We start from the raw sequence: 17,833 nt of genomic DNA on the forward strand, positions 1-17,833 counted from the left end.
GTCTGATGGAACATCTCTGCCTTACATGCCCTGCAGGACTGCATCAAGTCCCGCATGGCACATATATTACTTGGCAGAGGGTTCTACCAGGTTGGGGTCAAGGCCCTGGCCCTAGTTGACCACAAGCAAGCTCTTAACAGTAAATATTGGATTTAGAAGATGAAGAAGATATTGAATCTGTATCCCGCCCTCCACTCCGAAGAGTCTCAGAGCAGCTCACAATCTCCTTTACCTTCCTCCCCCACAACAGACACCCTGTGAGGTGGGTGGGGCTGGAGAGGGCTCTCTCACAGCAGCTGCCCTTTCAAGGACAAACTCTGCCAGAGCTATGGCTGACTCAAGGCCATGCTAGCAGGTGCAAGTGGAGGAGTGGGGAATCAAACCCGGTTCTCCCAGATAAGAGTCCGCACACTTAACCACTACACCAAACTGGCTCTCCACACCAAACAGTAAACAGTAATGCCCTTTGGGGGGATATACCATGAGAGGTGGTCCTGAAGATTCTTGGGTCCCAGACCATCAGGGGTCTTAAAAGGGTAAGCATCAAAACCTTAAACATGATCCAGTGCTCAGCTGGTAACCAGCACTGCACAGGTCAAATGTGTGCTGTTTGCAGGATCCCTTTGAGGGCCCACACTGTTGCATTCTGTACCAGCTGGAGTTTCTGGGTCAGCCTCAAGGGCAGGCCCACACAGAGCAAGTTTCAGTATTTATTTATTTAATTAATTCCACTTATATCCCGCCCTCCCCGCCGAAGTGGGCTCAGGGCGGCTTACACACTCATGTGTATGCATAAGTATAAAACATATAAAAGACATAAAAACCATAAAACAGTTTAAAAACAGAGAAAAGTTAATATTTTGATGCTATGGTCTTAAATCACCATATCAAACCTTTAATGACATAATAGATTCAGATAAAAATACACAATATAAAAATTTAAACATTGGAGATAAAATCAAAATAAAACCGAGCTTACAGATGCATTCAAACATGGTCAGAATTAAATTTAAGGATGTCAGCCAGAAATTTTGCCACAGCCTCACTAATCACCCCCTCAGTATCACTCAATAAATAATAACAGGGTGGCAGAATAGACAAATCTGGAGAAAAAGAAAGCTTGCCAAATAAATCTTTACGGAGGTTATGGTATAAAGAACAATCAAGCAATATATGCTGGATTGAGTCAGGGATATTTGCTCCACAGGAGCAAAGTCTCAGCTAAAGGGACTCGCTGATATCTCCCTTGTAAAACTTTGGAGGGAAACGCGTTTAGTCTAGCCAACATAAATGCCCTGCGATGACTTGGAGTGGTTAGGTCTGATAGATAATTGGGCATTTTGCCACAAAAAGCATAAAGACCTAAGGAAGCTGGTCTTAAATTCAAAGATGTTCTCTGTAGGCAGATCTTAGATTGTCCTTTCCACTGCTGCTACAGGGCAGCTTGCGAGAGATGGTCCAGATGTTTCCTGAGGACTGTAGTGGCCAGCAATCTAGTTTGCCTAGTGGAAGAGTGCCATCTTACAGGCCCTGTGGAACTGTATGAGCTCTTGCAGGGCCCTAACTTCTTCCAGCAACTCGTTCCACCAGCGTGGGGCCACTACAGAGAAGGCCCTGGTTCTAGTTGTCATGAGCCTGGCCTCCTTGGGGCTGGGGATTGAAAGCAGATTTTGTGATCCAGACCGTAGTGCTCTCTGGGGAACATGTGAGGAAAGGCAGTCCCTAAGGTATGTAGGTCCCTGGCCATATAGAGCCTTAAAGGTAAGGACCAGCACCTTGAAATGAACCCAGTATGCAATAGGCAACCAGTGCAGTGCTTTCAGCCCAGGTTGAATGTGCTCTTGTAAGGGAAGTCCCAGTAGCAGCCTGGCTGCCACATCTGCACTAGTTGAAGCTTTCGGGTTCGAGAGAAGGGCAGCCCCATGTAGAGGGCATTGCAGTAATCCAATCTTGAGGTGACCATAGCGTGGATCACTGTCGTTAAGTCACATGGAAGACTGTTGCATGGATTACTGTGGCTAGGTCAGGGTGGGACAGGAAGTAGGTTAGTTGTTTGACCTAGCATAGCTGAAAAAATGCCAGTCTGGCAATATTTGTGACCTGGGCCTCTATTGATAAGGAGGCATCCAAAATCACACCCATACCCTCAACAGTTGGTGCCAACATTAAGGGCATGCAATCAAGTGCTGGAAGTTGGCACTCCGGCCCAAAATCCTCTCTGCCCAGCCACAAAACCTCAGTAGTATTCAATCTCAGCTAGCTCTGCTTTAACCATCCCACCACGGCTTCCAACCCCTTAGCCGAAACTGATGGGGCAGTATCCAGCTGGCCATTCATCAACAGATAAAGCTAGATATCATCAGCTTACTGATGACACTCCAGCCCAAAACCTTTTTGCTGTTTTATTATCCGTAGTATACAATTATTTTTAAAACGGAATCTTTTTTGCCTTAAATTTTGTACAATAATGAAAACTTGTCCTATCTTCATATTTTTTTCAATAAAAAAGTTTGCGATTGCTGGCTATGGGAATGGTGGAGATCAGATAATGATAATTTTTGATTACTTTAAGTTCAGTTTACTGCTGAGCAACATCACTTATGAGGAATTATGATCACCATAGGATCACTGCCAGAAGAAAGAAAGCTATGATCCCATCTATACTGAAATTTTGAGTAGCATCATGAAATGTATTTTAATTATTAATTTTACTGTTTTTAAATTGTAACCTTAAATTGTGTTTTAGTTGGTTATTCGCCACCCTGAGTCTGCTTGCGGAGAGGGTGGAATAGAAAACGAAAGTAATAAATAAATAATTTAATTTATCAATAGGCTGAAATTCAGTAATGTTTTGGCCAGTTTTTTTTTTTATTTTAATCAATAAAATCAGTGATTTTGACCCTTTTAACTAGTTTCCATCCCTTTTGTTGACACTTCACAGTCAAATCATGTGGGCAGTCAGTGATGTAGTGGAAATAAAGATAAAGCATGCCCCTCCATATCTGGAATTTGGATAAGGAAAACTGCATCATAATTGATCTATTCATCTTCCTGACTTCCTTAGCAGTGTGCATTTTGGAAAAAAAACTGGTAAAATTTGGGTTTGAAATTGGGGGTGAAGGACCACCAATTCCGTAATTCTTAATCCTCAGGTATCCCTATGTCAGCTTGGATTTATTTTATTTATGTGTCTGCTGTTTTCTGTAGGGGATCTTGGGTGGAGGGGGGTGTCTGGAATGGGTATGTATTTATAGAGCAAATTGGACCAAATTTGCAAAGAGCCAAGACCTCCTCTCCACTGAAGGCTCCCCACTTCTGAACAAGGTACTCTTAGCCATCCTAATTTCTATTTTTTTCCTATTGAGGACAATAGGGGGTCTGTCTGGAGCAAGTTGCTTGTGCAGAAAATAGGACAGACATTGTTGGATAGCAAATCTTCCCTCTCATCTGAAAATCCTCCAGGTTTGAAAAGGGTTGGACAAAAGGAGTCTGATTTTACAGACTGATGAACAAGATGTCCCAAGCCATCCTGCTCTCCGTTAATTCCACAGAATGTGTAAAACTGAAATATTTAGGAGTGCATTTTTTTTTTCAAAAATAGGACTATGGTATAATGGACTGTGCTTTTTATAAATGGAGAAGAATTGTAATCTATTGTACTTTTTATAATATACATTTCTTGCTTTTGCTGTCTTCTACTTTTGTGACCAATTTTCTGCGTTCTTCATGGTATGTCATTTGTTAGTGAGGGGGATTTTTGTCTGCATTGTCTCCTAATTTTGTAATCCTAGTCCTGCTTCATTGTTCATCAGATGCCTTGTGATGACTGATTGCATAGTTTTTATGTTTTCTAATCTATTTTGAGGCTTAGTGAGAAAGGCAAGAGGCACTATAAATGAAGTAAACAATAGCAGTACAGATTAAGTATCTCCCCTATAATATAATTCTCCAGACAGTTCACGGTTCACCTAATCTCCCATTGGTTGAGCTTCCTGTCACTCAATATCAATGGAGAGCAACCCCCATCCTCCAGCTCCAGGACAGACAAGGATTGAATCACTGCTTTGCAGAGGAGAGAAGAAAGCCTTCCCTTGGTTGGCTGGGAGAGAAGGAAGGAAAAAGACAGAGAAAGCATTCCCTCAATTGGCTGAGGGCTCCTCTCTCTCCTTCTCTGGAAGGGAAACAGCCAGAGACAGGTGGGAAAATAGTGCCTCATAGCAGCAGACCAGATACAGCGAGAGAGATAGGGAGGGAAAATGAGTGAGAGAGATTGAAGTCCAGTACTTAAGACCAACAATGTTATTAGAGAAAGACTGTTGATATGAAAGGTATCACTAAACGCCTTTGAGGAAGTACTCATTGGGGCCAGTCCTGACTAGGGCTGCCAGTTCCAGATTGGTGGGAAATTCCTAGAGATTCTGTGGAGGAGTTTGAGGATAGCATAGGAGTTAGGGGTCTGCCAGACCCAGGTTCTTGCTGTGGAAGCTGACTGAGTGATTTCGGGCCACTCACAGACTTGCAGCCTAACTTACCTCACAGGGTTGTTGTACAGATTGAAAGGGGGAAAGGAGAATGACATGAGCTGCTTTGAATCCCACCCACTGTGGAGAAAGACTGCTTTTCCTTGGTAGAGGCTGCAGAAAGAGGGGAGGATATGGAAACTTGAAGCCAGAGAGGCAGATAAAGGGAAGGAGATAGGGTTGCCAACTCCAGGTTAGGAAACTCCTGGAGATATGAGGGGTGGAGCCTGGAAAGGGTGAGGTTTGAAAGGGGGAACCTTAGACAGGTACACCATAGACTCCACCCTCCAAACCAGCCATTTCATCCTGGGCAGTCATTGTTGCCAGTCTCCAGGTGAGAGCCAGAGATCACTCAGAATTACAGCTGCTCTCCAGATGGCAGAGACCAGATCTCCTGGAGAAAATGGCTGCTTTGCAGGCTGGACTCTGTCATTATACCCTTCTGAGATTGCTTCTCTCCTGCTTTGTTCCACACTGTGATTTTGAACCAAACACAGACTTTCAGCCTAACCTACCTCACAGGGTTGGCATGCCAATCAAAAGGGAGAGAGGGGAATGCTGTAAGCTGCTTTGGTCCTCACTGTGGACAAAGGCTGTACTTTTCCTAGATGGAGGCTGCAGAGAGAGGGGAAGATATGGAAAGCTGACGTCAGATCAGTTCCCCTACAGAAAACAGCCACCTTGGATGGGTGGGAAGACAGCAAGGGTGGGGGTGCATTCACCCAGAGCCTCTTTTTAGAGCCTGTTGTATTTTCCCTCACAAACAGGCCTTATTCCTAGTAGTTAATAAAGCATATTCTGGTTTGAGGAACTGTAGCAACATTGGTTGCACAAGTTGAGATGGTCAATTAACTGTAAGTTTAATTTAGGGGTGGGGATCCTCTTTTCTGCCAAGGGCCACATGGATATTTATAACATCATTCGCGGACCATAAAAAATTATCAACTTAAAAAACAGTGCTCCACCAAGGGAGAATGATTCAGGCCAGCAAAATTAATGCAAATAATTGTTTTTCTATTTGAAGTCATGTAGGGAGAGCCCAATCTGGCGCGCGCGCGCACACACACACACACAGACAGACACCAGGTCCGCCACCATAGGCAAATGCATAGGTCCAGGGCTTTTTTGTAGAAAAAGCCCAGCAGGAATTCAATAGTATATTAGACCACATCCCCTAATATTAGCATATTAGGTTACACACTTATTAGCATATTAGGCCACACCATCTGGGATAATCAAGTGCAAACTGAACTGTGACAGTAACTTTTCCAGGACCTGCAGCAATTCCGGCCAGCCAGACAGCCAGGCCCCAGGGAGGCTGCTGCACAGTGCAGCTGGGCCCCACGACCCTCACTGGCCAGCCAGGCCCCAGGGAGGCTGCTACATGGCTTGGTTTGGCCCAGCAATCCCCAAGGGCCACACCAAGTGACCTCAAGGGCCGCATATGGCCCTCGGGATGGAGATTCCCCACCCCTGGTTTAATTAAACCATATTATACATTATGTGTGAACTGATACATAGAGTGATCAAGTGATATAAATGCACATGAGAAATAGTCCTCAGTTGCATTGAGGTGCTTTTCACAATAAGGACCCTTTAATTGTTGTAAGATTGTAGCCTTATTTGGTGCATTAGAAGATACAGTTAGCATCTTTATATGAATTGTAGAGTGATTAATACTTTGAATTTACTGCCACAATAGGTGCTGGCTGCTACAAGCATAGATCAAGAGGGGACTGGATAAACATATGGAGCAATGGTCCCTCAGTGACTACTAGCCACAAGATATAGATCATCATCATCAATGTTTAATACAGTCAAAGACCCATAAAATAACAGCAACAAATAGCAACATAACATCCATATTACAAAATGTACAGTTCAAGAAAAACACAATTTAAAATTGGGCATATAATTTCCAAAATTTCTAGTCTAAAATGTTAGGTTTAAAATAATTATTTCCACCTATGAGCTGTTTCTGGTATCTTATGGCCTGCGCTGTAAATGATGCCACCTTTAAGTTAATTTCCTGGTCTCTATCCACTAAAAGCTTGTCTAAACAAGATATACATGGAACTGTCTGAGGCAAGTGATGCTCGGTATTTTTGGTGCTTGATGGGGGCAACAGTGGGAGGGCTTCTAGTGTCTTGGCCCCACTGGTTGGCCTCCTGATGGTAGCTGGTTTTTTTGATCACTGTGTAACAGAGCGTTGGACTGGATGGGCCATTGGCCTGATCCAACATGGCTTCTCTTATGTTCTTATGTTTCATTTGGTGATCCAAAGTGAAGCATGAGTTAGCCCATACAATAATTTTGTGACATAGTTCCACAACTGTAAGATAGGATATACTCACTGACAGAATGCAGACTCATTGCCATGTACTTCCAAGAAGTAATTCTTGTTCTTTTAATACTGGGTCTAGGATGCTTCAAGCAGAATATGAGCAGTTAAAGGAACAGCATCTTCGAAGGGGAATAAATGCACTCAGCTCACCCCCAGACTCTGCCGTGTCACCTCAGCACACATCTGAAGACGCTGAGCTCATTGCAGAGGCCAAACTCTTACGGCAACACAAAGGTCGTCTAGAGGCTAGAATGCAGATTTTAGAAGATCACAATAAGCAGCTGGAATCTCAGCTTCATCGGCTGCGACAGCTGCTTGAGCAGGTACAGCACTCCCGATAACAAGAGTTGTTTAGTGTGTGGTGGTGGGTACTTTTCTTCTTCAAAATATCCATTTTCAGTTTTCTATGCTATTTCACAGAACTTCTGTAAACAAACCTATTTTTGTATTCTTCAATTTTGTTAAGATCTTCTTCGTGGTCTCTGTGCCTCACACTCATGGGATAGTGCGCCTGCGCCGATCCCCGAATCGGTATCTGAAAAAGCCCGGGATTTTTCCGCGCTCGGCGCCAATGAGCATGCGCAAGCGACCCACTGCGCATGCCCACCAGCGCCCGCGCGGCAATCCCGCCAGTTCCTTTCTGACTGCTGCGCTGAGAGGTTTACCTTTCCGTTTCCCCGGTCGGTGAGAAGTTTTTTGGCTTCGCCTTTTCTTCTCGTTCTAGCCCGTTTACCGTTGTTGTTTAGTAGTTAGTTGTAGTTCATAGTTGTTAGTTAGTTAGTTAGAAAAAAAAAAAAAAAAAGCGTTTTGTGTTCGCCCGCCTGACGGCCCTTCGGGGCGCTTCGCCCGCGCTTTTCCCCCACTCCTCTTTTTCTCTCTCAGATTGTTCTGGGGAGTTTTTTTGCGGCTACTTTCTATGGAAAGTCGCTGGGGGTTTTTCAAACGCTGTCGTGCGTGTGGGAAGAAGATCGCCCCTCCAGACGGTCATTCCCTGTGTCTACTGTGCCTGGGAGAGGCCCACCGAGTAGACTCGTGTCCGCATTGTCTCCGCTTTTCGAAGCAGACGAGGAAGAACCGGGCGGCTCGATTATCTGCAGCACTGATCGAATCGGCGCTTACACCCCATCGACCGATGGAGGTATCGGCACCGAAGTCGTCCGAAACCCCGGCCCTGGAGCTCGCATCGGCCGATGCGGCTCCGATACGGACTTTGGACTCGCCGGAACAGCGTGGCTCCACGAAACGCTCCCTTGAGGGCGCGGTGGATACGCCCGCTAAAAAGCGCCAGGAGGATTCGGGGACCCGACCTCCGAAAAAGGCGAAGTCGAAGGAGAAGCGAAAGCGACCCCGCACTCCTTCCCCATCGGGCGGTGCGTCGACATCGACGTCGGCAAAACCTCCGAAAAAACCTCGGACGCCTCCGCGCCGTAGCCCAGCTGACCAGCAGCGCCTGTCGGCGTCGGAACAAGAGCCGGAAATCGACTTAACCCAACGGTCTTCATCTTCGGGCTCCCGTCGTCGCTCCGAAAGCGAATCGACCTCGGAGGTTGATGCGTCGGCACCGGTGATCGACCCACCGTTCAAGCCTCGAGTCAGGCGAGACACATTCTATCCTCCTCAACGCTTCCCGATACCACTGTGGGAGCAACGCAGGTGGCAGCCTCCCTACTCCCGGTACGAGACCTGTCGTTGGTACCCGGACGACTACCACGATTGGGAGCAAGCATCCCAATTTTCATTGGTGTCGAGGGTATCCCATCGGTCTCGGAAGGCCTCTGCGTCGGCGTCGGTTCCCCCGGATCGACAGTTGGTTCCGGTAGATGTGGATCGAAGACCACCGATCCTTCCACCGCGAGAATCGACCCCGATGCTCTCGGAGCACTCCACACACAAGGACTCCTCGTCGTCGGAGTCGGAGAGTGAAGTCCAGGGATTGGAGCCTTCACCGGGTTCCCAGACGGCCGAGGATCTTCCGATCTCGCCGTCGGAGGATCTGAAGTCCTATGGGGACCTTGTGAAGCGGATTGCCGCCACCCTCAAGCTGCCTGTGACGCAACCGGAGCCAGTAGTGGACGACAATGTGTTCGATATAATGCAAAGGAACACATCCACTGCGGTTGCCCTGCCAGTGACCAAGGTGATCCTCCAGGTGGTCAAAGAGCCTTGGGCGCGACCCTCCTCGACGCCGGTCTCTTCGAAACGGCTGGACCATATGTATAGGGTCCAAGAGACTGGGGCTGAGTTCTTGTTCACCCATCCGCGCCCGAACTCGGTGGTCGTCTCCTCCTCTTCGAAGGCAAGGAAGGTCCACTCCTCCCCACCGGACAAAGAAGGGAGGAAGATTGATGGAATGGGCCGCAAGGTCTACTCCGCGGGGGCACTCGGCATAAAGGTGTCTAACTATGCCGCCTGCATGGCTAGATATCAGTATGCCGTGTGGGAACAACTTTCCCCCTTCCTTTCCTCGTTAACTGAGGAAAAGAGGGCTGCTGCAACCAGGCTACAAAAAGAAGGTCTCGCTGTGGCCAGACAACAACTGGCCGCAGCAAAACATATGGTTGAAGCCTCGGCCAAACAGATTACGTCTGCAGTCTGTATCCGACGGCACTCCTGGCTCAGGTCTACCACACTCCACCAGGACACTAAGACCTTCATCGAAGATCTGCTGTTCGAGGGTGACGGGCTCTTCAGCACCACAACTGACTCGGCGCTGCAAGAGTTCGACAAGAGTGTTAAAACCTCTAAGAACTTGGGTGTCCAATCTGCTCCTAAGGCTTCCAAATCCAAGCAATGGTCCAAACCCTGGACCAAGAAGCCTTATCAGAAGTTCTCTCCTGAGCAATGGCGTCCTCGCCCTGCCCAGTCCGAGCGATCACCCTACTCGGGTAACGGCAGGAACCGTTATGGATCACAACCGCCCAGCAAGTCGAAGGGGGTTCGCTCCCAGAAGCAGGGGGTTTGACTTCTTCCAAGCACGCGTCGTCGTCCCCGTTGGGAATTCATCCATCCGCCTACGCCCTTTCCTGCCTGCCTGGGAGTTGATCTCCACAGACAGGTGGGCTCTGTCCATCATAGAAGAGGGCTACAAAATAGAGTTTGTTCAGACCCCAAACCAGTCCGTGGTAGTCACCACTCCCCCTTCCCCACCTCTGCTGGCGGAGGTGAACAACCTCCTACAGAAACAAGCCATAGAGGTAGTTCCACCGGAGGCCAGGACGGGAGGCTTCTACTCCCGGTACTTTCTGGTTCCCAAAAGGGACGGGGGCCTAAGGCCTATCATGGACCTTCGGAGTCTGAACAAATTTATTCTGTACCAGAAGTTCAGAATGGCTACGCTGCAAACGATCCTGCCCCTCATCAATCAGGGAGACTGGATGGCGACCCTGGACCTCAAGGATGCTTATTTTCATGTCAGCATCCATCCCGAGTTCAGGCGTTTCCTACGGTTTGCAGTGGGTGCTCGTCACTTCCAATTCAGGGCCCTGCCGTTTGGACTGTCTACTGCTCCTCGGGTGTTCACGAAGCTGATGAGTGTGGTGGCTGCCCATCTTCGTCTGCAGGGAGTCGTTGTCTTCCCATACATCGACGACTGGCTTCTTGTGGCGAAGTCGAGGGAGAGTCTAACAACCCACATCGCTACCACTCTGCGTCTTCTTGGCACCCTGGGGCTGCAAGTCAACCTGGAGAAATCCCATCTCACTCCCTCAAAGACAGTTCAATTCATAGGGGCTCTGTTGGACACTCAACAACATCGAGCGTTCCTCCCTTCGCAGAGAGCGAAGGACATCATCAATCTGGTGCAGCTACTTCAAAGGCGGCGGTGGGGCACGGCTCAGCAGCTCCAGCGGATGCTGGGGTTGATGGCCGCGACGACAAGCGTGCTACGTTTCGCAAGACTGCACATGAGAGGCCTACAGATTTGGTTCTTGCGCCACTTTCGGCCTCTCAGAGACTCACCTCGAAAGAGGTTCACCATTCCACCCGGGACTCTCCGCTCCCTGCAATGGTGGGGAACAGAGAGCAACATCCGTCAAGGGGCCCCTTTTCATCTGCCGACCCCTACAGTAACCATCGCTACCGATGCCTCCATGTGGGGGTGGGGAGCCCACCTGGAGGAGCTGTGTGTGGGAGGCAAGTGGCCACCGAAACTGAGCCGGTGCCATATAAACTACCTGGAACTGCTAGCAGTTCACTTTGCCCTTCGATCGTTCCGTCCACTGCTGGTGGGACAGACTGTGGCATTGCTTACGGACAATACCACTGCCCTGTGCTATATAAACAGACAGGGGGGGACAGTGTCTCGCAGGCTATGCTCGCTGGCGATGGATCTCTGGGAGGAGTGTCTCCAGTGGGACATTTTTGTAAAAGCTACACATCTGCCGGGGGTCCTCAACATACAGGCGGACTCTCTCAGCAGGGGTGGAGCCTCCCCACACGAATGGGAACTGCAATGGAGGTTCCTAGAGCCGGTGTTCCAACTCTGGGGCTACCCACAGCTGGATGCTTTCGCCACAGCGCAGAACAAGAAGTGCCCATTGTTCTGTGCCAGGGGAGGTGCGGATCCGGCTTCCTTGGGAGACGGACTTCTACTTCGGTGGGAGGGCTGGTTCCTGTACATGTTCCCGCCCTTACCTTTGCTAACGAGGGTGGTCCACAAGTTAGTGCAGGAGAAGCCACGTTGCATTCTGGTGACCCCGTGGTGGCCCCGTCAGGGCTGGTTCTCGATTCTGCTCCAGCAGTCGAGGGGGACCTTTTACCAGTTCCCGGCAGAACCGGACCTGTTGTCGGCCCAGGGAGGGCACGTGCTCCATCACAACGTGCCGCACCTGAAGCTGACAGCGTGGTTCATCGACCACTAGACTTCTCCACCAGGGTTCAGCAAGTGCTCCAGAGTAGCAGGAAACCTTCCACCCGTGCCTCTTACGAGAGGAAGTGGAAAAAGTTCAGTGACTTTGTGGTTGACTCTCCAATGTCACCTGACACTGTTGGGCTGCCCACAGTTTTTGACTTTCTTTTGTCCTTGGTGGATGAGGGGCTGGTATTCTCATCCATTAAGGTCTATTTAGCAGCTATTTCTGCTTTTCATGATTCAGTTGAGGGTTACTCTGTCTTTGCTCACCCGCAGTCCAAGAGATTTATGAAGGGATTGTTCCGCCTTCATCCCCCGTCTAGATCCCCTCCACAGCTGTGGGACTTGACTTTGGTCCTGGACAAGTTGACTCGTCGCCCCTTTGAGCCTATGGCGACATGTTCCCTGCAACTTTTGTCTTGGAAGACTGCATTTTTAGTTGCCATCACTTCGGCACGTCGTGCAGGGGAGCTCACAGCGATGCGGTGTGACTACCCATACCTTGCCTTTAGAGAGGCTGGGGTCTCTCTGGCCCCGGACATTACTTTTCTCCCGAAAGTGGTTTCCCAGTTTCACCTTAACTTAGAGGTTTGGTTGCCCACCTTTTACCCTAGCCCTTCCTCGGATGAGGAACGCAGACTGCACGCGTTAGATGTTAAGCGTGCCCTCCTGTTTTATCTAAACCGTTCACGGGGTTTTCGTAAGGACAATCAACTTTTTGTCTCCTACTCTGCCCCAAAGTTAGGGTCCAAAATTTCTTCTCAGAGACTGTCCAAATGGCTCACTGAGACGATCAGACTTTGTTATTTGTTGGCTAAGAAGCCTCTACCTGGACCTGTTCGTGGACACTCCACAAGGGCGATGGCCACGTCGGTGGCATTCCTGAAGGGTGTGTCCCTTTCCGATGTCTGCAAGGCGGCTACCTGGTCTTCTCCGCATGCCTTCATGAAGCACTACGCGCTGGACGTGCATGCTCAGCAGAGGACTCGGTTGGGAGCTGCGGTGTTGCAAGCTGTTTCTTCAGGCTGACCGTCTTCCCGCCTCCAGGTATGCTTTGCTTGCTAATCTCCCATGAGTGTGAGGCACAGAGACCACGAAGAAGATAGACAGGTTGCTTACCTGTAACTGTAGATCTTCGAGTGGTCATCTGTGCATTCACACTACCCGCCCTCCTTCCCCGCTGCTGACGGTCTCTCTTCAGTAAAGGGGCTTTCTGCGGTCAGGGAGGAACTGGCGGGATTGCCGCGCGGGCGCTGGTGGGCATGCGCAGTGGGTCGCTTGCGCATGCTCATTGGCGCCGAGCGCGGAAAAATCCCGGGCTTTTTCAGATACCGATTCGGGGATCGGCGCAGGCGCACTATCCCATGAGTGTGAATGCACAGATGACCACTCGAAGATCTACAGTTACAGGTAAGCAACCTGTCTTTCCCTTTGTCCAATATGTAAGATAGAAATTATTAAAACTTGAGAACTATATTAATTTGAAAGTTAACTGCTTAGGTAGGGTTTTTTCCTGCTTCCGCATCATCTGTAAATAGTTTTTATTACTGAGGTCTATTGACTCAAGAATGTTGATTAGGTTAATAAACTGTCAAGATGGGTGAATTCTCTCAAAATTCTGTAAAAAAACCCCTTCTGTTAAATCCCTTTTATAGCAATAAACAACACCATATGGAATATTGTAAGCAGGAATATTTTACATTCTTTTACATAGGAACTTACTTGTTTCAGGTGTCCTTGCTATTTTTATTTTAGAAGCCCAAAGGATTAGTAGCTGTCAGGATTCCTGTCATTTTTATCCAAAAGATTGATTACAATGTCAAACATGGAGGTGAAGCAGAGCTGGCATATGGCAGCTTTGACAAAGACGTGTTAATTATAAAGAGAAAGAAATAATGAAACAGTGTCACCTGCTTTTTCAGTACTTTTCCTACTAGACACAGTGAATACCTGTTCAGGCATTCTGTATGAAAAATCTGAATCTCTGTAGATTACATGAATTTCGTAATACATAAAAAGGGACAAACTTCAGATCCTCCCTTCCCCCAGTTCTATAACCTCAATTTATCTTTTGTATTTTATCTTTTGTTGAAATAAGATGTGCTAATGGGAATAAGATACGAATAGAGGCTGATGATGATAACTTATGGCTAAGGATTTTATGTCCCCACGATATTTTCCATTAGTGCTAGATCAATCTTTATGATATGAAAGCTCTGGAAGTCTCCCATTCCTTTGTGAGAGAGTCACAGTGAAATATAAAATTGTTGTTTGAAATCATCTTGAGAAAAAAAATTATTGCCTATAAAATGCTACTTAATTATTTTGGAATTTTACACTCAGGGTTTGTGTACAGAATCTGTTTTTATTTTCAAGAGGTGAACAGATTCTATATACTGAGGCGAATAATCAGATAAATGTTGTTGAAAACTCACAAAAATGCTTCCTAGTGTCAAGACTCAAAAGTCAGTCCAAGTTAAAATTCAGAGTCAGCCCAGTCCAAAGTTCAGTTACCAAGACAGTAGAGTCCAGTTCAGAATATTATACAGAAAGCATGATCCAATAGTCTGAGGTCCAGAGGTCATTTTGTAGAATACAGGGGCTAGCCCTACAATGGCTGGTCTCCTTTCTCCAAGGGCAGGGACAGAGGGTGGTGCTTGGGGGTGAATTATTCCAGCAGCACCCATTACAGTGTGGCATGCCGCAGGGATCAGTTCTTTCCCCAATGTTATTCAACATCTATATGCACTCCCTTGCCCAGATTATCCGGAGGTATGGGCTGGGGTATCATCAATATGCAGATGACACCCAGCTCTTATCTGCTGAAGGATGACCGCCCAGACTCAGCCCCGGAGGAACTGGGTAGGGCATTGCAAGCCATGGCTGGTTGGTTGCAACAGAGCCGGCTGAAATTGAATCCGTCTAAGACGGAGGTCCTATGCCTAGGTTACAGGGGGCTGGGATCAGAGATCAAGCTCCCATCCTTTGATGGAGCTCCATTGATGCTCACGTTGAGGGTGAAGAGCTTGGGGGTATTCCTGGATGCTTCTCTGACTATGGAGACCACTGCCAGATCGGCCTTTTTCCATCTGAGGCAGGTCGGACAGTTGGTCCCATATCTCGCCCCCCGCGACCAGGCCACAGTGACTCATCCAATGGTCACTTCCAGGCTAGATTATTGTAACTCTCTCTACGTGGAGCTGCCCTTGACCCTCCTTCAGAAACTCCAGCTGGTGCAGAATGCTGCAGCACTGATGTTGACATCGTCACCTGTAAAGACATGGATCCATGCTGTGCTGCGTAAACTGCACTGGCTACCTATTGAGTACAACTCCCATCAGCCCCAGCCATTGGCCATGCTGGCTGGGGCTGATGTGAGTTGTAGGCAAAAAACATCTGGAGAGCTACCCTTGGTTACCCCTGGTATAACTCATTGGTATTTGCCACCCCCTTCCTAGCCAAAAGCAACCCAATGCAAGAAAGGAGAGCCCCAGGCAAGCGAGGCCTGCTTGGGCTGGCTAGAGATCCAGCCAGCCCAAGCAGGCCTTGCTCGCCTGAGGCTCTCCTGGGCCTCCACCCCCAGTCAAAAGGCCAGCAAGCCACCCGCTGCTCAAAATCACATAAGGAGCGGAGAAAGTGTAGTGCAGGCTTCTCCAGGGGTTAATGAGGGCTGCTGGGGGTGTGGCATAGCCCCTGGTGGCTGCCCGCTCTTCTAATCCAGGGATTGTTATTAAGCTGCACCCACTATTCAATGGACAAGATAGGTGGGGAGGAAGAGGGGGAGCTGTCAGAAAGGTTCAGGAGCTATGCTCCTGTGAGCTCCTGCTGAGTCATTCGTAAGTGCAGGGAGGAAGATTCCAGATTCAAAGTGAAGAGCTATTCCAAGGATCACAGGAGCAGTTTCAGAACTGTAGTCAGAGTGAAGAGGTTAGTGACTTGTTGCTTCTATAACATGCAGGCTCCCAGAACTGGTTTTTGTAGGCACTTCCTAACAAGCCCTTGTTAGCAGCCAGCTGCTTGGGAGTAACTACCCCAGGCAGTCATCCGCAAGCAGCTATCTATGGTCCAGGAACCATGCACTCTGTCGTCTTGCTTGTAGTTTCCTTCTGAGCCCGTCTGGAGGTGATCCTGCTGGACTGATCTCAATCAACTGAGTCTCACTTGCAGCTTTGAGGCTAGGTGTTGGTGGCTCTCAATCAGATGCTGGCTGTGAGCCTTGATTAGACTGCAGCTCTTCATTTTCAGTGGGTTCTGTTCTGGGTACACAAAGCTCTTTTTTCACCCCAGGAGTCTCTTTCTCCTGAGGAGTCCCCAGCAGTGCTTGTCTTAGGCTAAGCCATGACAGGTAGCTAGACTAGGAAAACAGAAGCAATACCATTGGACATGAATTAATAAATACACAGTTCCAGTTAAAAAGAAAATAATATATATTCATCACTGGGAATAATATTCTAGTATAACATTTGTGACACCTAAAGAAAAATATAATTAACTTTTACTATAATAATAATAATAAATTTTATTTATATCCCGCCCTCCCCGCCTAGGCAGGCTCAGGGCGGCTAACAACAGTTCAATAAAATTATACAATATACAATATAAGGTGATTTAAAACAACATTTAAATTATACATTAATTTAAAACAACCATCTAAAAACCAGTTCCAACTGTCTGGGTCGTTCCATAGTTTAAACGGCGGTGATCTTCCTGATGTTATTCTGTACACTTATATTATGGCAGGGGTCACTAGATAAATCGTTGGTGGATTAAATAGCCATCCTATCAACGTCTACAAAAGCCTGCTTGAAAAGAATGGTCTTACAGGCCCTGCGGAATTGGTCCAAATTCCGCAGGGCCCGTACTTCCTCCAGAAGTTGATTCCAAAGGCACGGGGCTATAACAGAGAAGGCCCGTGCCCGTGTACTCTGTAATTTTGCCTCCTTTGGCCCAGGGATAGTCAGCATGTTCTTCCCTGCTGTCCAGGCGTGTAATATATGTATTTAACTGACTGGAAAAGTAACTGTGGCTCTAGATGTAACATCATATAAAAGCAACAACCTGTGGTCTGTTGTTACAGGAGGAGCAAGCTTGGAAAATTGATAGGTTCATGTGCTCCATTCTCTTATTTCCTTGCATATGGCTCAGATTTCATAGCAAACTATAGTTTGACATTATCTTTCAGTCGCAAACTACATCTTGGTCTGTTCCCTCCAAACCATGTTTACTTCTGGTTTGAAAGGAAGCGGGGTAGGATGGGCTGCACTTTTAAAAGCCTAGAAGTGCTGTGTAAACAGATAAAAGACTGTGAAGGATTAATTCTAGGGGTGTTCAAAAATGGCATTTTTCAGGTTCCGGTATATTGAACCTGAAAAATATTGGTATTTTCCAATATTCCCAAAACCCAATGTCCCAGGAAATATTAAGGAAACCCACATTTTTTCAGCTCTATTATACCCTAGAAGGACCATTAGCCCCCATAAGGGTATAAGAGAATCAATTTGGGGCTCTGTGAAAGCTGGTTTTTGAGGTAGAGGCACCTTTCCTTTTCCTTTCCTTTTGTACCTTTAGAAGTCATTGATTCACAAATCTTAAGCAGCAGAAGTCATTTCCTTCCTTCCTTCCTTTCTTAGATGCAAAGGGAGGTAGAGATGCCAAATTTCCAGCATAGCTGCTGGAGCTTCTCCTCAACCCCCTCTCCCCAGTTTTAAAAAGATTGGACCAGGGAGTCCAAATCTATGGCCCCCAAAGAAGGTGTGCTATCTTTCATTACTTTAAATGGAGGAGGAAAAGGCATTTAAAGACATCTATTTAATTCCTTCTAACTAGTTCACTCAGTAAGTCGTGCAGCGGTGTGGCTTAGAGAAGGCAATTAAACAGGGCCTTTGGAATGCCTTATCCAAGCCACGCCATGACCACCACAGTGTGAAAAAATGAGTGAACCCAGGCTTTTATTCATAGGTGAGCCTGAATAAAAGCCAAATAATATTGGCTTTTATTTGGATTCACCTATATCAGTAGTCAAAAAGAAACTCTAGTTTCTTTTCAGCTTTAAAAAACCTAGAAAATACTATGGTGCTTTTTTTAAAAAAAAATTCAAGTAAACTGAATGCATATCTCTAG

At 47.4% G+C, this 17,833-nt stretch overlaps 1 protein-coding gene across 3 annotated transcripts in view; it reads left to right on the forward strand.

Annotated features, from left to right (window-relative positions):
* Nucleotides 1–17,833, forward strand: part of UTRN (utrophin) — a 640,548-nt gene that overhangs the window by 602,734 nt on the left and 19,981 nt on the right. For all 3 annotated transcript variants that reach the window (XM_060240558.1, XM_060240540.1, XM_060240548.1), the window contains one exon: nucleotides 6,944–7,187. In XM_060240558.1, coding sequence (XP_060096541.1) covers nucleotides 6,944–7,187 — 244 coding nt within the window. The remainder of the gene's footprint in view (nucleotides 1–6,943; nucleotides 7,188–17,833) is intronic.

The sequence above is a fragment of the Heteronotia binoei genome, chromosome 1 (assembly GCF_032191835.1).
Source record: "Heteronotia binoei isolate CCM8104 ecotype False Entrance Well chromosome 1, APGP_CSIRO_Hbin_v1, whole genome shotgun sequence".
NCBI lineage: Eukaryota > Metazoa > Chordata > Lepidosauria > Squamata > Gekkonidae > Heteronotia > Heteronotia binoei.